This window comes from Haliotis asinina, chromosome 1 (genome assembly GCF_037392515.1).
Source record: "Haliotis asinina isolate JCU_RB_2024 chromosome 1, JCU_Hal_asi_v2, whole genome shotgun sequence".
In the NCBI taxonomy this organism is placed as follows: domain Eukaryota; kingdom Metazoa; phylum Mollusca; class Gastropoda; order Lepetellida; family Haliotidae; genus Haliotis; species Haliotis asinina.
The window spans coordinates 79062527-79089257 of NC_090280.1; the positions used below are offsets into that span (position 1 = coordinate 79062527).

A 26731-nucleotide genomic window follows, 5' to 3' on the forward strand; every position below is an offset into this window, starting at 1 on the left:
CAAGCAACTTCCGTCCCCAAATCTGTTGACTTCCTGTACACAACATTCACGATGTCATCTCCAGACTCTATACCTGCCGTCCACGAATCTGGGGGTAAACCTGGATTCATCGCTTAAGACAACTCGATTCCCGTCTCACTGGGTACATAGGAGGTGACGTTGGGCCTACAGCAGATGCTGACGTTGATGAAATGGTGTCAATATTGGCTCACGATATGGGCGTCAAGAATGGAGATGGCAGCCCGCAATTGATTTCGAATGGTCGTGTGAGGACAGTCAACCTCGAAACATCTTTGTGTAGCTGTCAGAAATCTGTCAAATAGGTGACGTAGGACGATTCGACGGTCTTCTACTTGTGACGTCACACGTGGACCCGACCTTGGGAGATCAGAAGTGGTGCTAGTTTGTTGTAGACGACCTTGCAAGTCATACCCAGTACGATAACTGATCTTCCCACTTGCAACATGCCAACGGCATGTTCACGTTGCACATTTTACAATCATGGCATTTAAAGCATTGTTAGAACTGTGGTTTAAAAGTGTTTTTTCAATTCTTGAGGCCGATGCAAACACATGCAAATGAAGAAAACTTCGATGCGAAAATCACACGAAGAAAACCTGATTTGGAACTAACATCATTTGCACGATATATGGATGGGTTTGAGTGGGTTTTGCTAACGTTTTTCTAGAGTCGAAAGATAGGGATCCCATTTCAGATACATAGATGTATCATCAGTGACAATTTGTTCATTGTTTTTAAAAATTACGTTTTGTGAAGTTTCTTTTTTGAATCAGTATAGAATGTGCTATCAGGATGCTTATACATGACCTGGAATATAAATTCTTTCTTGAGAAAAAACAAACACATTTTCAGTCCTTTCAAAGTGCTGGTTTATTGAAATAAATACTTAAAGTTGTCCATCTATATACATGTACACCTGTCTCAAATATTGCATTTGTAGGCAAAAGGGGCTTAATACCAACAATCTACAGAACCGGGTTGTACAGGAACACAAGTCACTTGTCATCAATGATTCAATACAAATAACACTTTATTGAGATCTCTTTCTGACAACGGTATGAAACACATTGAATATCCTCCAAGCATCTCAACTACAACTCAAAATTCAGTGGTATTTCAGTTATGGTGGCTGTTAGTTGTAGATTAGAATGTAACTATTTCAGTCCGTCAGTGACATAGTAATTGTAGTGTTTTGGTTGAATTCAAATTCGTAACAAAATGTAACAAGTTCTATGAAATGATAGACTTTTTGGTCATTGTGTGAACTTTTCTGACACTTTGAAAGAGTACAAAACAATATGACAATGAACATGTAAACTTTTGATTTCTTAATGAAATGTGTCAGATATGCTGGACACTTCATCATTATAATTCTGCCATTTCCAGGATGTCGTCGTGAGTAACACTTCACATGGGGAACAGTTTTCAGCATTTAATCAATGATCAGTTTGATTATGATAGTTGTTATATGATGATGAAAAGCACAAGCAAGATAGCTCAACAGATTTAATTGTCATTACTTCATGGGTATATCTCCTCCACATTCTAGTTTTACACCATGCTCAGCATTATTCCACCTATATTACAGTGGTCTGGAAGTACTTGAGCCTGGACCAGATAATCCAGTGATCAACAGCATGAGCATCTATCTGTGCTATCAGGATATGATGATGTGTCAGCCAAGTCAGTCAGTCTGGCTACCACATCCCCTTAGTTGCCTCTTACGGCAAGCATAGACAAATTCTTTCAGTTTGACATGTCTATCATACTCCAATAGTATGACTCCCTGACACAAACAGTCTTCATCGTAACATTTTCAGTTTAGTTCTGGCTTGTTTTGTTAAATAATTCTGGTTTAAATTTCAGTTAATGAATTTCAAGATCTTATAGGAAGAGTTATCTTTCCTTCCCATAATGTTTATCCCTAACTTACTTTCTGGCCAACTCGTGGACAAAACAGAATTCATTTTGAGAATGGCCTACTTGGATAATGTTGTGAATAGCCATCCAATCAAATAATATCCATGAGCAAGATATATTCTGAGCTGAGTTTCAGATGAAGAGACAGGAATTTCAACATCACTTTCAACTACAAGTTATGGCTGCAAGAAAACGCTTGGATATTTATCCCAGAACATAGACATAATTCTGAGAATAAAGTAGGGATTGAACTTGTGGAAATCTCAAGGTCTATTACTAGAGTCACCTAGCCAGAGGTCTATGACAGTAATGCCCATACATTGGTATAGGATGAAAACGTAGAAACTGGTGTGGTCTATGATTAATGTTTGGGCAGTGAACATAAAGCATGATGATAATGATCACGTGCACACATATTTCCAACGAACCACCGATAAAGCAATAGGGAGCTTTCTACTTCAAACTACAAAGCAAATGAGCTTGTACACAATCAACATCTAACCCTAACAGAGCAGTTGAGATTGAAATAAATCCATACATTCTCCTATATATGAAGATGAATTTCATAAGAAATAGGATACAAACAAGAAAGGATATCTGTAATAAATTTATTCAAGTTATGATGGTGCTTCATAGTCATGCTAGTGAAAAATTGATTTGATGACAAATTGTGACACTGATTATATGAACAGTTAACAGAGTTAAGATGACAATGAAACAGCTGGTTCACCAAGCTTAGTTAACGGGGACAAGAAGTGAAACAATGCTTGACTCGGGCTTCCATGGCCAGCATCGCCTCTCTTGCCGGAACAATATGATAAAGTGACTCTAGACTCCAATGAGCTTGGAGTACCAGGGTCCCAATCCACAAAGAATTCGTACTGCTACAACATCCATAAGCCTTTGATAGACTACTGAATTACACCAGGTCATAACATTACAAACTCTTTGTGGCTCGGGACTCTGGGACCCAATTCATAGAGTTTGTAGTGCTATGTCATTCGTAAGCCAATGATATAGCATTGGGTTACAACAGGTCATAACATTTCAAACTCTTTGTGGAAGTGGACCCAGGGACCTGACTCACAAAGACTTCGTAGCACTACGTTATTATTAAGACAATGATACAGTATAGAGTAATGATAGGTAGTAACATTACAAATGCTTTGTGGACTGGGACCCAGAAGCAGAATCCATGTGATGAGGTATCAAACAACCTTCCCTGAAGTCTAATTGCTAGGTCTATTTGTACAACTCCATCAGTAGAGATCTTGGTGATTTGAAAACGTTGTGGACATGATTAGAGTGAGACATGGCGAGAATACAGATGTAATTCCAAGATCAAAGAACTCTCCTGTTTCAGCATGAGAGAAGTAATATATATAGGCTGTGAATATTGCATAAGGGGATGACACAAGATACAGTGGCAACAACAAGGGTGACATACACATTTACTAAAAAATCTAAATGCATTAAAACATTCTTTCACACGCACGTCTTAAATTAAACTGCAGTCCAATGCAACATAACGTCAACTGTAGGCTTAATGTGTACCACGAATACACATCACATTGTCACAACATATATCACATTCAAGACTTGATGTTGCTTTCTTAGCATGGGGTAATAAATAATAAAAGGAAATAAAATCTTTCGGCTATTTACATCTAATATAACATGATGCCTTTGGATATCAGGCACTTTCAACAGGTCTATGTACAAATAAAACAAAAAAATCTATGTGAATATGCTATCTACATTGACATGCATGGTAAATTCTATACAAAAAACAGCTTCTATCACAATATACTATAAGCAAAGTACATGGTCAACATAAAAGAAACAGCTAATTTTTTTCATATTTTATAAATTACAACTTAAATACATCACAAGTTGCAAGAAATGTACAAACAAATGGTTATTTATGTTTTAATACCTTTACACACTGAGTGTGAGCATACTATATAAATATGAAATAATTCTATCAGAACCGATTCAATGCTGGAATACATTATAGAAAGGAATGGTCAGGAATGGCACCAAATATGGGAATACAACTAAGGCAGCATTCAAACTCAAGTATGCAAGTCCTTGTCATAAACATGAGTGTTATAACCAAGGACTGATGAGCATCCATGACATGCTACGTTCATTTACTTCTTCAGCTAACCTAAATGACGTCCCTTCTATCAAACACGTTATAGGTAATCTATAAAGCAATAGAGGCCCTGGTTGATATATGACTAAACATACATATATATGATATGGATAGCACTATAGATGAAGAACTACAGAGCTGGTTATAGGGTACAGGCCTGTTCTTTACTGAATGTAGAACAAATCTAAATAGGATAAAAGCATGATACAAGGTCCTGTCATATAAAACGTTACTATAAGACTAGGTGAATTGAATCGCACATCCACTGACTAGTGTATCAAAACTGTCTTCTGACTGAAATTAAAAAATAACATACGTAGATCATGACTTCATGAGCTGGCTAATGAATTCTACTTCTAATTCTACATATATCTAAACATACTAAATGAACTGTGTTTTTGTCATGAGTCAACTCCTTTCACTAGTAAGAGCTTCCGTAACTGAAAATAACAGCCCCTACTTGAAAGAACTGATGAGTAAATTCTCATGACAAATAATTCTAGCCCACAATAAAATGAATTTTGCTACAAAAGGGCAATCATAAAATCGCACATATAATGTCAGAATTTTGTTTTAAAATAACCACACATATAAAAACATTTTGTTTTTGCTACATAAAGAGGTCTGTGAACCAAACTCAAACACATGAACCGACAGAGCTCAAACAAAGTACCAATAGTTCAATTACAGTTAGAAGTTAATTAAATTAGATTGTCTCATATACACAGTATCGCTGTCATACAACACCAGCACTTCTCAACTGGGACGTGACCAGCTTCAGCATCAACGCTGCTGTCGGCAACATCCCAGGCAAAATTGACCCTATTTCAAGGTCATGCATCACAATTGACCAACTCCCATCGAAGCAGATAATAGGTTACCATATCTGGTACAACACAACACATCCTTGTATTATCACCTCTTGGTGTAATACGAACATGTCAATCACATAGCCAAGCAACACGAAACAAATCCACATAGCATTACGTCCTCGCAGAGGAATATCCAGCGCCTTTTGTACAAAATCAACAATGTCAACGATGTAGCTGCTCTTCTATATTGATTTGTTGCAAGTCCTTTTCCATGGTATTTTGGATTCATCCAAAGTACATGCATTTCCAATCCATCTCCATACATCAGAAAGTTAGAATCAGAGGTATTTCATGTAAGGGTCCTTAAAAGCACTATATCAATACAGTTTTTGTCCAAAGGTTTCAGCAGTCTAGGCTCCCCGACGAGACTAGAACACTTTGAACAAATGTGTCTCAGAATAAACTTGTCTTGTATGTTAGAAATACAATTTGAAATTTGCAGGATTAGAGTCACCAAAGATCCCCTAAAACAGTGACCCAACGATGAACTCTGGGTGTCCTTTTGTTTTTGGCACATACACTTCCAACCTCCGTGTCAACTCAGAACAATATGGCAGTAGTAAATCAAATGCAAATCGGATACGCCATAAAATATTTGGTTCAGTAACAAAATTCTCAAATGGAAATGAGGTATCATTGTCACCAAAGAAGTCTAACCTAATTCTAGTCCATTGAGTACATCAGGGACAAACATCGTTATCAATGACTGCAATCTGGACTGACTGTCCTAACAACCAGTGGCAAGACGACTGATAGAGACAGTTCTTCTGAGAGATAAGCCTTCAGGTGCAAATCCTTGTCAATCAACTGACAAAATCTCAAATTGGTTTGCTCTAGGTGAAGTTTCAGACCAGATTATGACGATAATAGCGATGATGATGTCTTTCGACAAGTCCTTACTTTACCGTAGCAATTGTTAGTTTACATTTCCAGTGGCTGATGAAATTACAGTATACGTAACTTGAAGGTGTATAACCAGTTGGTAAGAGAACCCTGACATCAGTTCATCAATTCCAAACATCCAACTACCGACCAGAAGATGTTCCAATGACTGACTGATCCCCAGGCTGAAGATAGTTACTGAAACAACGCCTCCAGCTGTGAAGTTATGTCCTGTTTGTTATAAGAACTATCCTATTCTGTATTAACGATTGGTTGTAGTCTGGTCTGTCAGCTGTAGAGGAGCCGTCCAGAGGTCCTGGAAGAAGCCGGTAGATCAACTGTAAGCATCGTATGGATTCATCACGCCTTGACTCTGTAGGTTAGACAGACGTCGCTCCACAGACTCTTTGTCTACAAGAAGAAATACATACAGGGTATACAACTGAGTAAAAGAGGACACCTTATCTGTAATACGCAAAATGGGTGAACAATCATCATCTTTTTCCTTCCTCCCTCCACCCAAAGTCATAAATTATTAAAACGTGTTCTCTAAGTGTAATTTAATCTGTGCACTCACAGGTCAGAGAATTTGTGACTTCTCTTCACTCTGCAGCCAAGCTTTTGTTTAACTGGTTGGTAAATAATAGTGATTATTACTCGCATGTGGAAGATACTGCAGTGTACTATTTTTCGTAGTGTAATACTGCAAGACATACGACATCATACTGGTTTACAGTTATGACATCACAATGCTAATACCTTTGTAACAATGGTGTTAGACCTTGCTTGACTCACAGACATCTGAGAGTCATCACACTGTAATCAATGTTGCCACAATTTCTATCAATTTATGTTGGACAGTAATAAACAGAATACTAAACTCGCTTCCATGAAATACCATTTTTAATAAACTTGTGAAAGATTTAGTAGCAAACTTGCTTTAGATCATTAAATTATGAACTTGTTTAATAAAAATGGTATTACACGGAAGGTCATTTAGTATTCTCTTAATATATCCTGAAGTGGCTACATGTAATCAATGATGGACTAGTATCAGACATGAGAATGACAAATTGTAAAAAACACTGAAAAGACGATCTTCATTTTCACCTCGCTTGATAATGGTAGCCATTTTCCCGCGAATTCTGTTTACCACAGATGCAAAGGTATGGCAATTCACTCCTTATACAATATCACTAGAATAGGTTACTGATTGTGCCATATACTAAGCACTGGGGTTCAGAAACTCAACACATTGCATAGGTTTTGCTGGTTTGCTCTCCGCGTCAGAAATATAAACTCCGCACACATTTAGCAAACACTTCCGTGTTTCACGAATGGCGATTCCCTTTTGACATTACACCCCCTCCCATTTATATTGCAAATTTACAGCGATCTCAGAAATGGTCAACATGAAACCAAAAAACACGGAAATCCGTGGATTTGCAGAAAATTCTCATGTCTGTAGTATAGACAAAGTAGAAACACCTTGATGAAGCTAGATTTGAAGCACATATTACCACTGGGGCCAGAGCTCTTTACTTACACTTATTGAGGAGGTCCTTGTCCCGTGTGTTGGGTGCCTGCTGGGCCAGACTGTGAAGAAGGATCTGGGCTACTGTGTAACGACGGAAACACTGCAAGCACATACATGGGGCTCAGGTGACATAATACACATAAACCCTGTTGCTCTGTGATACATGGCCGTTTATATGATACACAGAAACCTCCATAACAGAAATGGCTATGGAAAATATTAATTTGTTACTTTCAATAAAAGTAAGAATAGCAATATCTGAACAGACATAAAGTGCGCTTGGAAGGCCATTTGTGTGCTACAAAAAAAAATCCATTTGTCATTTTGAGTTTTGGTTTCAGTATTCTGATAATGTGACCTTTCCCTCCATTAGTGCTTATAATTATTGTAAATTCTGTTTTTCACAATTCAGTCAATTCATGCAAGCATCACTCACCTCCTTGGGATTACCAAAGAGTTCATCTAGTGCAGCTCCTTGGCACTGAAAATACAGATCAATGAATTGTCAAGTTGCATTCAACATAAGATTAAATGGTTTATGATTACTATGCAGCATAGGTACTCTGCTCCATTGCTGGTAAACATTAAACAATTGCGTTACAAAGTTACCTGTCACAAAGCTACGATCTGATAGTTTAAGTGCACCAATGCACTTCGACCAAGTCTCCATAATCTCTCGTATCTCTTGATGTTTGGTCCATCCTACTCACCATCTCAATTGCGTAGTTGTAGATGAGTTTGTCGGCAGTGGCCACCACCAGCTGGGGGGTGAGGGGGGTTTTACACGTGGTCCCCAGTCTCTGGTGCAGCTGTCGACACTCCAGAACACACCGGTGGTAGTAATCATTCATCTGCTTCAATACTGAAACAGCATTAGCAGATAATGTCTTAAAAACATATAATTTCTTTTATAGCTAAAATGGATAGAATTATCATTTCCCCTCTTAAGCAAACTTGCCTGTAAGATTCTAGGGAATTTAAAAATCCCATGACTTATCCCACTGGGTACCCATTTTCTGCACGAAGCACTCTTGAACAAACCCACTTGCCCAAGGTGAGACCATATGTCTCTGAAATCTATATTTGTTTCACATTCATGGATGATGATATGGAACATTTCACTTGCCTGAAAACAGATGATTATATAATCTAAATAACTTCACAAACACAGAGTACAGTACTATACAGCCCTACTTGCTGCTTCCAACCTGACATCTATGACACTACCTACCTGATTTAAGGGCATTAGAGGAGTGCAGACGTCCAGACTTGATCTCCTTCCGAGACAACTGTAGCGCTGAAGACAGCAGGTGTAGGGATCTCACAAACAGCACCAGCTGTTCCAGGCGCCTATAAACACATACCACATCATGATTCTCAGTCTCAGACTAAAAAATCTAGCCCCAAACCCATGTCTAATAAAATTTGGTTTGGTCGACTAAGGTCTGCAAAATTGTCAATATAATAACATTACATAGTACTGATGTGCTAAGAGCTGTTTGGACCTCTAGACATAAAATGATTCTGTCGCAGACTGCCTATATGTTGTGCTGAATGTTGAGTGGGTTCTTAAACTCTGCTACCAAGGATCCAATGAATTTTTTTCAACTGAAATAGTCAGTTACACCATGACTCTTGTGCTTAATATTGAGGACTATGTGCTTATTTCAGCAATTTCAGTTTTCAAAATCATCTCTTGAATCACTATTACCTTAGTTGCATAATTGACTTCTTGCTGTATTTCCATGTATAACAACATAAGTCTGAAAATGACAGTTTGAGGCCAAGCTGTATTACATAGGATTTACTTTACGTTTAGCTCTGAGTTCCAAAATCTGAGTGTATATGTTGTACATCTACAACTGGGCTGAAAACATCTACAGTTATCGTGGATGACATGAGTTATTCTTACCTCTGAGCTTCTGTAAATCTAGGGAGCTGTTCTGCTGGCAAACTCTCACCCTTATAAAGATAAAAGAACAGCCACTGTAAATTTGCCATTGAATATTATTCGATACTTACCATTACCTTAATATTTTTCAACCATAACGCTTTATTAAGAAAAATCCGGTCATGTCCTGATGTTTAACATAAGAAAGTGAGTAACAATTTTCCCGCTGTATCATGTGTCCATGAAAACAAACCAGCCTTGTCCATCAGTCCCAGTGACTGCATGAACATCGACAGTGGCCTACGATTTAAGTCACAATACCAGACAACCATAAGTGATTTTAGGGTTTCTTGTGACAAGTGTCTTTGTTAGTTGATGTTGCAATTAGCTAAAAGAATGTGGCCTGTGAAGTCTGGATCAAAGAATCTGGTGATTTCTAAGAGCATCAGTGCAACCCTACTGGGCATATTGACAAATCATCAACATGTACCTAATCCACAAATAGCTTCTTATGACTTGCATTGGTTGCTGTCTATAGAAGTCAACCTGGAATTACCACAGTTATACTTTTCAGATGTAGATCCAGCAAAAGCTTTCATACAAACTTCACTGCATCTTAAACAACTATCCCACTATCAGAATATGATCATTTATTACTCACCCATTAAAGATATCACTGTTTAATAATTTTACACAGTTATTACCCACTGTCACAGTAGTATTAGACCTTGCTTGACTCGCGTAAAGCTGAGTGTCACCACACTCATTGACTTATTAGGTAAGAAGGACTTTTGCTTGATATCATTTTGCTAATGTTGGGTGAACAATAACTATATAATAAACTATGTCCTGTGTAATACCATATTTATGAAACTTGTGAATGGTATTGGTATCTAACAAGGGAAAGCCAGTTAGATACCAAACCATTCACTCGTTTTATATATATGGTATTACACGGGACATAGTTTAGTATTCTCTATGTCTCACAGTCTAGCAGGGATGACAAGAAGGGATATTGAGGTTGAAAGGACCTACCTGTTTACATGAGACTGAGTCATTGAATGTGCTGAGAGCAGCTCCTCTAGCCTGGGCTAGCTCCATGATGCACTCTACTAAGTCCAGGACAAAGCTTAACTTGGCCATGATCTCATTGTGCTGCTCCTGCAAAAGTACAGCATTGTTATTCAACCTATCAAAGCTGGTCTTGCAATATCAACAAATGAAAAATCACTATAACAGTTAATAGAAAAAATAATAAAGGTTACTGAAAACTGAGCACAGTTCAGGCTAGCAATATAAAAGGTGAACAGTAAAAAAATATTTACACATAAATATGTAGTTTCCCCTACTCCCAATGGTCGGCGGTTATCTCCCTTTAATAAAGTTATCTCCCTTATTTCACATTATTTTTCAATGAGCAAGCATTCAAACACAATTCAGCCACAGTAAAGACAAGAGCATCAGATCAAACAAGGGGCAGCAATCGGACCTCACAGATTCATATAACTATTGAGAAATTGCCTATGAAATGACGCATGACATTAGATGCAGGCAAAAACATATTTACTCACATCCATCAAAGTTTCCTCTGACAGTTCTGGAGCAACGAATGTGATTGGCCCTTCCATATTGGGTGGTGACTTGGCGTACATGCCTGATGCTGGTGGCGATGTCTCCATGTTGTAGGCGCTGTTTCTTCTAAAGTATGACGAGGAACGTTCCCTCTCCAAGGATCCTGTCTTGTCACTGCCCCCGGAGTTGAGGCGCTCACGGCTTCCTGTCCTTCCACTGTAGGTGATCATCTGACCAGCTGCTGGAACACAATAAAACACAATTATAGGCACACGATCTGTAAGCCCAGCTTAAGACATACACAGTGTCAATAATGAGTTGGGTTTTACACTGCTTTTAGCAATATTCCAGCAATATCATAGCGGGAGACTCCAGAAATGGTCTTCACACTTTTTACCCATGTGGGAAATCAAACCTTCATCTTCCATATGATGAGTGAACGTTTTAAACACTGGGCTAGTCAACATAGTGTCTATAAATAAACTGGCAACACCTCTCACTACACTAATAACTAAAGCTGACAAAACCAAGGCACTCGCATCTGTACCAGAACATTCCACTTAAGTACAAATAGAAATAATTCCACATTTCAGTTTTAGGTATATAATCAGTACGTCAAAACAGTAGGGTCAAAAAATACTCTCAATTATTACTGTATCATTACACAAAACTTGGCACTACATCAAGGTAAAAGCATTGGTCCAGAATGGCTAATTGAATTAGTAATGAAGATGAAATTCACTTTTCAATTGTACGTATGCATACTACACCATCTTGCATTTCTCAGTAGGCTGTGTTTATAACGTCAGTTATCCCCAGTATATCTACCTAAGTGAAACCCTTTTGTCCAGATAACATCCACCATTAACATTTTTCAACATTAACAAACCATAATAGCAAACTTATGTCTCTTTGTATACCTGTACATATTTCTACCAATAAATGCAGCAAAGGTGAGGCTTCAAGGTGAAGAGCTAAACAATACTAACATTTCTTTGTTAATTATACCAGCCTGTACTTATCAGGCAGGCCATTGGTTACATAATCAACTATCAACACTCACTAGGTATGGTGAACATAGGTCAAGAGATGTACCTAGTATCAAAACTAATCATCTTTGGCAGAAAAACTGGATAAAATACACTATCATATTTTAAAATAAATTCAACATTTTTAATGTTCAAATTTTTGTAAAAATTGAGAAACTGGAAATTTTTTAAATTCAAATTTGGACTTTTTCAGTCATTTGCTACAGCCTTGGTGTCCTTGAGCAGTTCTATATAAATCCCACCATGTCCAATATCACAGCCATTTCCCTGTTGGGACAATATGTTATCTAACAGACACAGAGTTACCTATTCTGACACCAACACATCTAGCTGACATACAACTATACTAGAGCATCTGGATACACTGCACATCCATTCATGTATTAACAAGTTCTCCTCACCTGTCTGTGTACCAAATGCAGCCTTGAGCAGCTGCTGTGAGAGCAGGCTGGTTCCCCCTCGACTAAGGGATGAGGGTTCGGAATCTGATCGGTGGTACTCCAACCTATGGGCCTCTGGTGGAGAAGCTACAAAATGAGAAACATAAATGTTATCTCAGTAAGTTAGCAGTAATACATTAAGCAAACTGAAAAGGAAATACTACTAACAACGTGAAAAATATGTTACTTAATCTTTTCAGTGCCAATTTTGCAAATGCTAAGAGTTCTGGGACTGACATTGTATCACTCTTGAATGCTGTGACATAGTGGACAGCATGATGTTCCTGTACTTTTTAACAGCTGTTTGGTTTTAACACCACATTCATCCACATTCCACCTTTAAGAAGTATGCACATAATCAAGTGGACAAGACAGACTGAATGACGAATATTGTGAGTGACAATCCATGCTGTCAGGTCACGATGACATCAACAAGTATGACCTCATAAGTCACCTTTCATGAAGAGTAGAGGTTGCTGGAGACCAGTTCTAAACATGCATCCCTATGAACTGCCAAGTGAGGTAAACCAAGTTCTTTGGATGGTCAACTTCTTTATTGCAATGGGTGAGATGTTTCAATGTAGACACAAGCATAAGAGGTGCCAAGCCTTTCAAAATTCAATAGTGTCATTAGCATGTGGGAAGTTATCAAATCCAGGATATCACACTAGACATTCACGTCATCAGCTTGCTCCAGGTGTGAACAATGTCACTGGGCTCAAGGTGTGCACAACGTCACTGGGATCCAGGTGTGAACGTCACTGGGGTCCAGATGTGAACGTCACTGGGGTCCAGGTGTTCACAACGTCAGTATTATTTTCTTTCATACAAAGGAAGTCAACAGAAGTTTTAATAAAGAATAACTAGAAAACATTGATGACAATCCGAGAAAGTCAACAATTGAGTCAAGAGGATCAAACAATACACTAATATAGACAAAAGCAGAGCAATTAACTGATCCTTTTTTTTAAAAAAATTTACACATCATCCAATTACCTGCAAGAGCAGCAATGTTTTCTGGGTAAGTGTTTGGTCTGAACTTTCCAAACGGTGCATGAACTGGTTCAAGCGGCATCATCTCAGGACTGGGTACCAGGTTAAATGCAGCAAGTTTAGTCGGAGAGCCAAGGATTGTGGGTAGAGATCCAGGACCTCCCCCAAATGGCAGGGGTGAAAACCGGGGTGAGGAAAGGCCTATGGAATGGAAGCATGGGTTCATTGAAGACACAAACAAATAAATTGTTCTGGATAACTTTGGACAAACTTTTCATTTTCAATCACTCAGTATTATCCACAATATATGTTTTCAGGCATTAATTTAGATGCCATTTTAATAATGTTCTTTCAAATTATTTTTTAAAAACGATACACAATACAATATAAATGTACAACACATGCATAGGAAAAACAGCCAGTTTAAACAGTAATGTTAATATAAGATCAAGCTAAAATCAATCAGTGAAAAAAATGCCACTCAAATAAGCTTTTCTCAATCTACAAAGTATGCAGGGATTTTATAAGTCAAACGAGTATTCAAAATTAAGGATGCCCTGGGTTCCTTGTGGCCATCTTTTGTGGTTTGTTAATCCAGGCAAATAGTACATCTATAGTGAGTGAGTGAGTGAGTTTAGATTTACACCGCACTCAGCAATATTTCAGCTATAAGGCGGCAGTCTGTAAATAATCAAGTGTGGACCAGACAATCCCGTCATCAACAGTATAATGATTGATCTGTGCAACTGGTAACCAGTGACATGTAAGTCAACCAGTCAGCGAGCCTGACAACCCCATCCCTTTAGTCCATTCTTATGACAAGCATAGTTGCCTTTTATGGCAAGCAAGGGTTACTGAAGATCTATTCTACACCAGACCTTCACGGGTGCAGTAAATCTATTCCCATTAACCCTTACTAGTCAGGCCATGCTTGACCCTTGATGTTCATGCTTAATTTTGATCACTACATCACAGTAAAGAGTTAGAAAACTGTGCTTATTGTTAATTTGAACACAAAGTATTCTACTACTTGGTTTTATATAAAAGCATACAGTGAAACGAAACAAGTATTCATAACAAAATTTCAATAGTCTAAACTCAGACATCTCCAATACAAGGAGAATATAACTATTTCTTTGAAAAAAAACCCAACAAAAAACAAGTTGCTAACACTGATCTACATGGTTGTAATGTTTAATTGTACAATTGGTTCACTGGTAAAATTTGTTAGATGGAAACAAAAACCCATGTAATACAAAAAAAATTGAGTCTTTGAAGGGTATTTAGAAGTGATACACATAAAGACAAGAGTTTTTATGGATGACAACTTCTTTATTGTGAAGAGTCGTGACGTTTCGAAGTATGTTCTTCCTTCTTCATCAGGTGAATGAAGAAGTAAGAACTCACTTAGAAACACTGTGACTCTTCACAATAAAGAAGTTGTCATCCATAAAAACTCTTGTCTTTAAAAAATAATTGCTTTATGTTAGTAAAAGTGGTGTTCTCACTAGCTTTTCTGTGGGGTGAGCCAGTAACACTAGGCGGGGTGTTGCCAGTCTTACTAGGGGGAGTGTTGCTCCTCTTCCACGACCCTGTAGTGGGGGGAGTGCCGATGCTGAACTGGACTGAAAGGGGTTAAGCATAAGCATAAGTAGAGGATGAGTGAAGGGTCAGCAAGCTCATTGGCTGTTAAAAATACTGAGAAGTTACATATACTCAGTTGGCCTGGTGATCAAGCAAAGCGATAGTAACTCTGAATTATTACACTAACTGCAAAATGTATGCACCTATATATGCTAAGGTGGGCTCACGCTGAAACCAGTCATACACTAAATAAACACTAAACAACAAGAATTCCATTTGTACAGACACTCAAATTACAAGACTTTGTCACTAGATGGATTCTGGAAAATATGGGTTCTAGATCCGACCTCTTATCACAACACATTCAGTGAGCAATGCTTTATGGGATTCATCAGAGTCTGGAAGTCGGTGATGCAAGACTGCCTCACTGGTGTTAGTGTTGTCATTGTGGATGTGTTTTTACTCATTATCAAACAAAAGGAAACAAAGTGGAGATTAACTGACAAAGAAACAGTAGCCCCATTTCAGGACAATCTCTACCTATTGATATATGCTGGTTTCAATACTTACAGCTGCAGACAATGAGGGTCTATCAAGGCATTAAGTAACTGTCAGTAACATATAGTACAGTTGTGGACAATGGCCTGGGGATTTTACTCATGCCTGTTCATACACTGATTGAAGCTCAGCTACACTGCCTGAAGCCTCGGAAAACATGAGCTAGTGAACAGGTGTTGCTAGTTTGTCATACCCCAATCAACACCCATACATTTAGGAATTTTAATTCTAATATGGTAACTTATGTCATGATGTATCTAGTTTCTGACAATCGTTAGGTCTGTAAGATATGTTTTGGTCACAATCACCCCTAATAATCATCATCATCAAGAAGAGACAATCAGCTTTACACTGCTTTGAACACGTTTCCAGTTAAATATTTAAAAAAAGTAGGGGTATAACATTTTGCAAGGATACCACTAGCCAATGCCAATACATGTGAGAAAAAGTATCATATATCCATTCAGACGAAACATTTCCAAAGAATAGAATACATTGTCACATTTTCCCTTCATTTCTCTTCACCGTCTGTTTCCTCTTTGGCTTCATCAATTGGGTTTTATCAATCTTGTAAATCCAACATCGCCTATTTTTTCAAATAGTATTTACAACATCATTAAGTAGGAATGAATAGGTCTAATACTGTTGTGAATCAGTATTCCTGTTATAGCAAGGCAGCATTAAGTTGGAGGAAGACTGCAACTATATGTGAAAACAAATTTGGATTTATTTGCAATAACATCTCAAAAGTGCTTCTTGTCTTTCAGAGAATCACTCACAGCTTTTCTTAATGATAACCAACCATATCAAGACATTATCCACTGTGGATAATACAATCCTGCTGACTGTTTATGTTCAGCTCTTTCTAAAATACTTTGAAAATTGAAGACAGCTAACTGAGAACCCAAAACTTCCAGCAAGTAAGGCAATCTGAGAAAGGCATAATTCAATGTCTCTAAATTTTGTATATAAAATCAACAAGCTGGTACAGATCGCCAATACAAACCATATAATGAGATCTGCAGGCACTTACTAAAGAATGTCCTGCTGCCAATACTGTATCCAATGAACTAGAATTCAAACATTAAAGAATGAATTCAAGAATAGTCACCAAGAGACAATATATCCCCCAGGTCTGGTACCATTTGGAATTGGCTATTGGATATGTACACCCCATTTGTTGCTCACTGCCAATGGGTGTTTTCAGTTTAGTGAAGGAAATGAAAGTGCTCTTTAGTATTTTTCAGCATTCTAAATCATCAAAAGGCACCATTTCATCTCTAAGCTGATTTGAAGAGCAAGTTATGATGTGCTTATACTCCATAAACAGTAGCAGACAGATGGATATGAGGTATGCTGGGAGGTAATGCTTGTAAGCGTAAATTTATAAATTGTGGTGAATTAAATAACTCTCGACTGAGAAGCCAATCTACTGATGTTTTCACATAACATCAATGTACATTACATCTTAAAGGGACTAGTGAAGGTGATGCGTGAGGAATGGCACAAAGAAATACTGTAGTCCATCCGCCAAGCTTCTGGCACCCCTTTCTTAGCAGCTCGATCTTGAGTATGATGATGAAATTGGACATATACTATTTATATGCATGGAAATAACCCCCAAATCTGTTTTAAAGTTGTTCATTTAAACCTTAGTAAGTTTGCACATGATGAAATTAGACATATTCTGTTTGTTTCCTTTGATCTAAATGAGAAAATCTGTTATGGGTTTGGGACCCCAAACAATGATTTTTCATTCATCATTATGTTTTTCCATGAGGGGTTGCGTCCCATCATTGGGAGCAAAAACACATGATCAAATGTCTGCCAAATACAGACAGAATGTGTATGAAACATGCTACATGCACTCACAACAAACAATCTGGCTACTAAATTGATGAAAACTGGCTGCCAAAAGGATAGAAAAAGTACTATAGTATCTCTAAATAATTCTTGAAATGAAAAACAAAAGGTTGTGAATATGATAAGGCAAAAAAGGAAGAGGCAGTATTGTTCATGGATATTGGTGTGAAAGTGAGCACCTACCACTCGGGGGAGACAGGGAGATAATGGTAGGTCCAGTACAAAGCTTAGTTTCAGAAGTCTGCCGAGACAACACTACTTCCTTCTCTGAGCACTCCTGAAATGTGACAGGACACCAAACATTACAAGAAAGTTCTAATGATATGATATGGTTCGACTGGGCTTAAGTTTACTTTCAAAGCTGCTTTAATACATTTTTTATAAATTTCAAGAGAACACCACCACCTTATCTTCGTTGTGACGCTGGTTTGATTGAAACAAACTTCAATAATGTGTTATCATATGAACTATTATCAACAGATCTTACTAACAGATCAGACTAAACAGAATTTTATGTGACTCAGGATTCATTCTAACAAGTGGCTAAAGTCAGAGAGATCACCATCAAAATGCTGAAAAATATCCATAAATAATGAATAAACATGGCCACGCTACAAGGTCAATCAGTCATGTAAGATCCACATTGGGGTCCTCCCATTTGTGAGAACTCACAGTTGTGAAACATTAATTAATGGCTGAGTGCAAATTGGTGGTACTTCCACATCCCTACTATGAAAGTGGGAACAGAAATCAACTTCTTTGAAACTTATTTGTTACATTTGCCTTACTACTTAAAATCTGGTTAACTAAATTTAGAACTTTAAACCACTTGCTGCCCACTGCAACAAGACATTGTTACAACTTTTAAAGATGCACCAAAAGTTTTAATTATTCTACACTCCAGCAATAAATGCCCAAAGACATCAATTTCTTTCCCAGTATTTCTGAAAACATCATAATATTGAATGTGTTTAATGAAGTGTCATTGACCACTTAACTCAAAAACTTATCAAACCCAGGTTGTGTTCAATTTTCTAATATGCATCAATATGTCGTATGTTCTCTATGTCACTGTCTGACATTGAGAATTAATGTTTGCTCACACCATTCAGTAGCATAGCAAAACCCTAATCAGCTATGGTTAATCCATTCTATCAGATAGGGGAGTATAGTGTGTTTCTTTGTTAATTCCCTACTCCACTGTCTCACAACTGGGAGTCTCACAACTCAGAGCTATCAAAAATGGAAGTAGACATTGGCACCTGATCCTAATTCATAATTGCTTGGCTGGCCCTGGGCTTGGGCTATTTATTTAGACTTTCAATCCCCTCGGTGGAAGGAATCAATAAACTGTCCTGTGTTACATGATTCATTAGCTGTGGTTGTCCCTCATGGTTCCTAACTAACATCCGGATTCACCATTTGTGTATTAATTTCACCATGGGATGTATACATTCAGTCTCAGTATTCTTATAACCAGTACTGAACATTCTGAATACTGTCTGAAGAGTTCTAACAATCAGTCATGCCAGTGCCTGCTTTTGTAACAAGTGTGGTTTTGTTTATATTCTATATAAACCATACTTTCATTTGAGAAAATAACTTCAAATGACAACATAAGTGCCTGCTTTTGTAATAAGTGTGGTTTTGTTTATATTCTATATAAACCATACTTTCATTTGAGAAAATAACTTCAAATGACAACATAAGGAGAGAAAAAATGACTGACCTCATTAGCCCCATATCCAGTTTCATACCAAAACACTGTACTATTTCTTAAAATACAATAATTATCTTTTCCCTACCTCTCTCATTTCCGCAGAAGATGGTACCCTCCGAGCAAGGGGACTTGATGGTGATGTCTGCTGCATCTTCTGATATGCACGGGCCTGAGTGGGGACGGGGATGGGGTTGGAGGAAGGTGGTGAGGGGGGGCTGTTGACTGGCAAGGTACTGGGTCGACTAGGACTGGTCTGGGATTCCTTCTTGTAGGTGGCTGTGCCAACCTGGGCATGGACCGCTACCGCTTTCATAGAGGGAGGGGCGTCACTAAAATAAAATCATGAAATAGTCAGTTTGTCTATATAAATGAATAATCTGAATAAGTGCAAGATGAGTTTTGCACTAATTTGGCATTAATGACCTCAAGCTGTGACCCATGAAGAGCCAAGTTAGAAATGGTCTACTGCAACCCATGTTTGTCGGGAGAGATGACAAATGGGATAACAAGGTCAGGATCACTGACTTGGTTTAAACGTATCATCGTATCCCAATCACGCATAATGATGCTCTTGCTGTCGACCACTTGAATGCCTGATCCAGACTATTTACAGACTGACACCATATAGCTAGAATATTGCTGAGTCATACAAAAACAACTATTATATGTATGTATCAGTTTTATATGTGTAACTGCGTGTTCAGAATGGGGAATGAATTCGTGACCTTGAATAAACTTTGAGAGCAATAGTGAGACACAGTACCAACTACAACACAGCTACCTATAACTGTGTCTGCATCAGACGAACTAGTGATTGACAGCATGAGCAAAACCCATGTTATCCATCATGACACACAACCAGCCAGTCACTAACTACAGTGGAAGCTGTCTAAATGGACGCTCATCGAGAGTGAAAAAACTTTCCTGTTTAGACAGCATGCCAGACTGTAGAGTTCACACTGTATAAGCACCTGATTACCGTGATAAACTGTAGACAGGAAACCTGTCTGGCCCCAGAATCCCAACTAGTGATGAAGCTTACCCTAGAGTGTCCATATCCTCTTCAGATGCAATAGGGGCAGCACTCACAGGAACATCTGTGCAACAGAGGAAAGGTCCATAATTGTTAAATTTGACAGTGTTTATTAACTTTTCTTTTCTTTCTAATTTGTAAGAGAATGCATACAGCTTTCAAAGGCCTCTTGAAAAGTACATCGTTTTAAATTTTCAGAATTGTTGTTCAAACATGTCATATTTAGCATCCTTACATCACTGTATTTTATATTTCTTCTAATTGATTCCACACATAACCTGACAACACTTACCAATATGATCTCCTTCAGGAACCAACACAAAGTCCTGTGGACATAAAAACAGAACAGTTATATTCATGTAAAATGTGCCATATTTGAAACACAAATTTTTATCAACTGGACAATTAGGCTGAATTCTATGGGCACGCTCATAACTGAACAAATGGACATGACAGAAAATGTTCCCCAGTTGTCACCATAACAGCAGTCTTTAGATCTGGGCCCTTATTCTCGAAATGTTCGTAAGGCTACGAACATTTCAAGAATAGCTAGCCTGGGTTTGAACTGCTTTTCAGCAACCTATGCTTGTCATAAAAGGAGACAAACAGAATGTCAGACTTGGTTAACATGGCACTGTATCCCAAATGCTTAGATCAATGATCATGACATCAGTCACTATACTGTCTGGTTCAGACCTCCTCCATATAGCTAGAATAATGATGGGTGCAGTGTTAGACAACAGAGAAGCAATGGACAGCAATGGATACTTGCCTCAGTAGGACTCTTGCGTACGTCCATCTCTTCCTTGTCCACCTTCAGGAAGCCAGCATCGTCTGGTGGGGACGGCTGGGGCAGGATATCGGGTTTCACAGCACCGTGAGACTGAAATCACAGGATATGTCTCCATTCAGTTAGGAGATAAAAAATTCTGTGTTTGTAGAATTAAAGTTTGTACAATCCCTGGAAGTTGTGAGAGTTTGAGAGTCACTTACACACTGACCACTTTCACAATGTTGCAGCGCTATGAGGAAACCAATAAAAGTGGACTTCGGTTCTCGTAATTGTCATCTGAATTTGTTGCAATTTCCCAAATTTCCCTGGGGTTAGCATAACTGTTTTCAGAATGGATTTTCTGCATGTTAAACTGTTCTAAATATTATAGTAACACCATGTTTAACCTGGTTCTGTTTTATAAGAAGATGGAGAAGTGTTATGGTTGAACCAGGATAGTTATGTTGCTCGTGATCTAAAACAACTAAACAGAAGTTTAAATTCTTATTGTGACAAAATACATCCAAGTTAAAGTAATATATGTGCCAGTTTGGAACTGCTTTTACAATTTTGATAACCAACTGGCCAGTGAAAATTATGGTTTAGTTAGAACAGAGTGAGATCTCCTAGACTCACATGAGGGGGTGTGTATTCCATTTGGGCTGCTGGGGGCGTGGCGGATGTGGCATGTTTCCCTGGGGTTGACCCCTCTGAGGAGAAGCTTGCACTCCTATTGGGCACTGGCACTGGGGCAGCTAGATTACACAAAGTGACATATATAACAAACAAAACAGACATATTTAACAGGTGCAATACAACTCACCTACAGTGATGCCACTGAATAAAAGGTCAATTGTTTGACCTTGCTAGTATCATTTAAATTGTTAAATCAGGACTTTTTAAACAATTGATAGAGTTTCCTGACTTGTTAAACTGCAATGTAAACAACGCAGTCATGTGTATCTCTCAACAGGAAGTATCCTCGATCGTTTTGATCACGAGGTTAATGGGATCATGGGTGCCTATGTTGTTTGCACAATGCTGTGATAGTGTCTCCTTATTGCCTACAAGAGTTTTGTGTTTTGGTTTATGGTTACAATTGATTATTAAACATTTACTCCATTCTGATTATTGCGGATGACAACCACCACCACCTATGATCATCTGCATAATGTTAAAGGCATTTAATTTCGGTGCTTATATCATGAATAGTTTTGATAAATTGCTTGCACCAGTATTATTGGTTTTGGAAAGTGCAATTTCACCTCCAAGATCACAAGGTTCCATACTATTTCAGTGTTTTCATTACTGTTTCCATTGCAGATTCATTGAAGAACAAGGAGACATAATTAACACAGAACAGACACTTACACTTGCTGGGTGGTTTCGGGGCAGATCGCTGTAGGAACGCATGCTTGAAGAAATTTTCTGAAAATGAAAAGAGAGCCAAGAATCAGGACGTATCCCTTCACTTTCAAGAAACAATAAATAAATCAATAATTTCTATACTGTTTGTACAGACTGAGTAACTATTAAATATCTCTAAAATGGAGACATTGAGAAAAGAATTTTTAACATCACTACCAAGTAACTTAATGTTGGTTAAGAAAATCTTACCAAACTCTATCCTGTCTTTGGAATTTCTTTTCAGCAGTTTCAAGAGCAGGTCTCTGAGTTCAGGAGATGTCCCACTTGGTATACTAGAAGACAAGAACACATGACTACATAAATACATGTATACAGAATATTGCTGAGTACTGTGTTAAACAACAAACAAACAAGATGGAGAATAAACTATCTTCTGCTCCCTGGTAAACATTTCTTCTATGTGACCACTGGGACAGACGTACTGAACATCACTAGCACATACTTGGGCATGAGGTCACTGTGTTTCTCATAGAACTGCTTGAGCTGCTGTGGAGTTTGTGCCTGGAAGGGAGCTTTGCCTGTGAGACACTGGAAGACGATAGTGCCGATGCTCCACAGGTCAGCCTTGGCATCATACTGGAGTGACATGATCACCTCTGGTGCCTGCAACATCACAGACAATGTCCTATGCAAACAAGGGCTATAAAGCTGCATTTACCACTTTGTCCAAACCCAGTGAGTGAGTTAAGATTTATCAGTATATGTACCTTGCTTCAGCTATATAGTGACAAGAACAAGCTTATACATACACTATTATACATGTGTAGTTCAAGTAAAGAAGAGCTTTTACAGATTACAAGACATCAAGTTTGAGTCCATTTTAGAGGCTTTTCAAGGAACTATCAACAATTCGAAGAAACTATGGAAACACTTATAACAAATAATTAGTTGAATACACTATGTCAAATGTGGGACGGACTATCAGTGGGAAATAACTTTTAGCTACATCACACGACAGGAAAGTTTTGCTTCATGACTGAGATAATTAACACGCCCTGTCCTTGCAGATCAGGTCAGTCTGTGGAGCAAGGCAAGACCAACCATTCTCTGTGACCAACTTCACCTGATCTGAAACCCGTGCGCCATGGGCTTGGTCACATGGTGCCACCCAGAAAACAAACAAATGGTATAAATGTCTACATACCATGTACATGGGAGACCCACACAGAGTTGCTGCCATCACACCATCTTGCAAGAAGCGAGCAAACCCAAAGTCAGCTGAAACAAGCCATGTACAATAATATAAGTGAAGTAATTGCTATGATTCCTGATAATCTTGACTGTACTTACCCTTACCCATTTCACCAGAAACCGTGATTAATTTTATGTTACATTTTTTCCGCTGAATCTAATTTTGACTACAACCAGACGGAAGGTTGTGGCTGGATAAAAAAATCTACTGAATATTTTCAAAACAATTTTCAAAATACTTGTTCAGATGTTTACTTGTCTCACCAATTTTAAGCTTAATGTCTTTTGTTGTTGACTGGCTAGCCCTCCCTGGGTAACAGAGGAGAATGTTTTGTGGCTTCAAGTCTCGATGAACAATACCCTTCGCATTCAGAGCCTTCATTGCAGCAGCTGAAACACAATAACAACCATAAACCAGTTGTACTTACAATACATCCAATAAGTTGTTCATACTACAGTAACAATAACCAGTTGTACTTTCAACAGTATCAATAACCAATTGTACTAACAATAGTAGCAAATAACAAGTTGTACATACAACAGTACCAATAACCAGTTATAACAATAATAGCATCAATAATGTTTGTACTGACAATAGTTATAATAACAAGCTGTACATACAACAGTACCAATAACCAGTTGTACTTTAACAGTATTTTTAACAAGTGGTAGTTAAGACAGAACCAATAACAACTCATGCAAGACTTGTAATAACAGTTATACTTACAATAGTTGTAATGACCAGTTGTACTTACAATAGCATCTGTAACCAACTCTATTAACAATAGACCAGACAAAACGGAACTCACTACAGGAATTTGTGTTAACAGCAAATCTATTTAACTGAGCAGACTGTGCAATAGATTTACAATTGTAGTGTCTCACCTATCTGTCGCAGGAACAGCGATATCGTATCCTCACTGAGTGTACCCTTGGCTGAAAATAGTTAGATATGAAAGATAAAATATCAGTATATTTGATATTTCCCTGAATACAATCACTGTTAACATATGCCACAAAGCAATAATTCTAATATATAATGCATACGCCCTGGGGGGTGGGCTGTCCAATAAGTGTCCACACAAATTAGATATTTCACTAAACAGATCTGTATTAGTAGTATAATAATCATCTGCTTCCAGTACATTTAGAGGACTAACTGAAATTGACAGTCCCTATGAGTAATGAAACCATCCAATGAAATTTCTCCATCTACTTACCTTGCAGATAGTCTGCAAGATCTCCTCCATTGCAATACTGAAAAAAATAATTGGAAACATCTTACTAAAGCACATAAATTGAAAAGTTAGTATGCATGTTGAAACATGTTTAGGACGATATGTGTGCTACTGCTGCAAGCCTTTAGTGGGGACAAAGACACAACTTGAAATTTTTAATTTTAATACCAAAATTAAATTTCTACAGCCTGCCAAGAACTGAAAGTGAATGAGTTTGTTTTTACTCTACTTGAAGGAGTATTCCACCAATATAAAGGCAGGGAACACCAGAAAAGGGCTTCACATATTGTATTCATGTACCACTTGAACCTGGGTCTTCTGCATGACAAGCAAACACATTAACCACTTGGCTACCCTACCACACATCAAGAACTGAAAGGGGCGATATGACTCCTGGTTCTTCATACACTAAGCATGAATTGGCGCTTGTTTCTACTCTAAGTATCACATTCTAAAATGATTCAGATGACTAAAATGACAAAAGATCTTACCTCCATGACCAAATAAACATGATTTGTTGTTTCCTGAAATGATAACATTTATAGAAATGTATCTTTTGATATATCACCAGTTCATACTTTACTGCATAGTTACATAAAACATTTTATTGTATTGTCACATAAACCATGCTGTTATTCAATGCAAGGAGGTGACTCAAAGAATCGCATTTACTTAATTAATGTCATTTAATGTTATTTATTAATGGCATTCGGATGTTATGTACTATAAACTGGGATTAGGAAAGAGAACTTGACAATGGGCCATTTTTAGGCCAGTGCCCTTGTAACAATAGCAAACTTCAAAATTTTTATAGGCCACTTTTCATTCTAATGTGCAAAATGCCCCTCTGCCTTTCCGGGTCCCTGCTTAAAAGAATGTAACATTTGTTGTAATATTATATAAGATTGAGGTCTGTAAATTACAGAAGGAATAAGACAATGTCATGACTGACATCATGAGCATCGACTTATACAAGTGGCATACAATCATATGAATCATCAAAGTCATGAAGACTGATAACCCCTCTAACTTTCATGAAAGGCACAGGTTGATGAATACCTTTAACTTTACCCAGGATTCTAATATGCTCATTTCCTGACATGGATACTGTTTTCAGAATCCAAACTCAAGAGCTAAGCTTACACAAATGCAGGGGGAAAATTAGATTAGACACAACACCATCCACTAAGGATCAAAGTATTATCTGGACAAATGGAAATTTTGTGTTTATGATATTTCTTTACATGTGTATTAAGGACAAAAGAAAATTGTTATGGCCTGTGAATGCCAACAGTTTTATAAATATTCCCAGCTAAAGATCATCAAGCACCTGTTACAGATTAGTCAACTGTGAATATTCCTTCAGTCAATTCTGATTATTGTAAAAATGATAAAGTTTCAGTGCTTCAATGTTTCCTCACTCTCACCTCAATACAGAATGCCTGATAACTAATGCTGCACTCATAATCCACCCTGAACATATAATACACAGAGGAAACATGAGCAGCCATTCGCCCTCTACTTGAATTATTCCACTTTGCTGGCAATATCAAGAAGGGGCGTAACAAATAAAACACGGATATGACTTATACACCAAGATGTTACTGCCCAACAGTTGTCATAGATGCATTACTGACTGTTAATAAATGTGCTAAAAAGGCTACAGCCGTTGGTGCAGATATTAAAAGCTTTTTAAATTATGTAGCCATATTGACAGGGCTGGGAAATCAATAGAAACCCATTTATCGATAGGACTGCCAGACATATAACTCGACGGCTGAAACTGCAATAAGGCACTCATGTAGGTGTTGCTTTGGGTGTTCCCAGAAATGAATAATGATGATTGATCGGCCAGTAACTGACTGATATAGGCAACAAATATCTTGGGGCTGGTTGCCTGAACAGTGCTTATAGCAAACTGGGATGAACACCTGCCTCCCTCCTAACAGATGCTGTCTGAATTAACGAATATCTGCATGTTTTGAATGTCAACCTTGCCTGTGAGGTCA

General features: G+C 37.9%; 1 protein-coding gene across 4 annotated transcripts in view; it reads right to left on the reverse strand.

The window, feature by feature from the left end:
- Window positions 1–2533: 2533 nt before the first annotated feature.
- The window catches only part of LOC137297776 (serine/threonine-protein kinase unc-51-like), a 46390-nt gene continuing 22192 nt past the window's right edge, over window positions 2534–26731 (reverse strand). Inside the window, exons 4-28 of one of the 4 annotated variants that reach the window (XM_067829737.1) lie at window positions 25214–25246; window positions 24705–24741; window positions 24370–24420; window positions 23749–23874; window positions 23438–23511; window positions 22736–22896; window positions 22483–22565; window positions 22237–22293; window positions 21502–21620; window positions 20866–20976; window positions 20386–20419; window positions 20103–20157; window positions 19146–19389; window positions 17524–17617; window positions 14898–14960; window positions 13339–13536; window positions 12304–12429; window positions 10853–11094; window positions 10317–10442; window positions 9303–9352; window positions 8622–8740; window positions 8101–8252; window positions 7827–7871; window positions 7400–7490; window positions 2534–6264 (exon numbers count right to left, since the gene is read on the reverse strand). In XM_067829737.1, coding sequence (XP_067685838.1) covers window positions 6188–6264; window positions 7400–7490; window positions 7827–7871; window positions 8101–8252; window positions 8622–8740; window positions 9303–9352; window positions 10317–10442; window positions 10853–11094; window positions 12304–12429; window positions 13339–13536; window positions 14898–14960; window positions 17524–17617; window positions 19146–19389; window positions 20103–20157; window positions 20386–20419; window positions 20866–20976; window positions 21502–21620; window positions 22237–22293; window positions 22483–22565; window positions 22736–22896; window positions 23438–23511; window positions 23749–23874; window positions 24370–24420; window positions 24705–24741; window positions 25214–25246 — 2568 coding nt within the window. In that variant the 3' untranslated portion in view covers window positions 2534–6187. Of the gene's footprint in view, window positions 6265–7399; window positions 7491–7826; window positions 7872–8100; window positions 8253–8621; window positions 8741–9302; window positions 9353–10316; window positions 10443–10852; window positions 11095–12303; window positions 12430–13338; window positions 13537–14843; window positions 14961–17523; window positions 17618–19145; window positions 19390–20102; window positions 20158–20385; window positions 20420–20865; window positions 20977–21501; window positions 21621–22236; window positions 22294–22482; window positions 22566–22735; window positions 22897–23437; window positions 23512–23748; window positions 23875–24369; window positions 24421–24704; window positions 24742–25213; window positions 25247–26731 lie in introns of all 4 variants that reach the window. The other 3 variants (XM_067829729.1, XM_067829722.1, XM_067829742.1) reach the window with 3 other exon arrangements.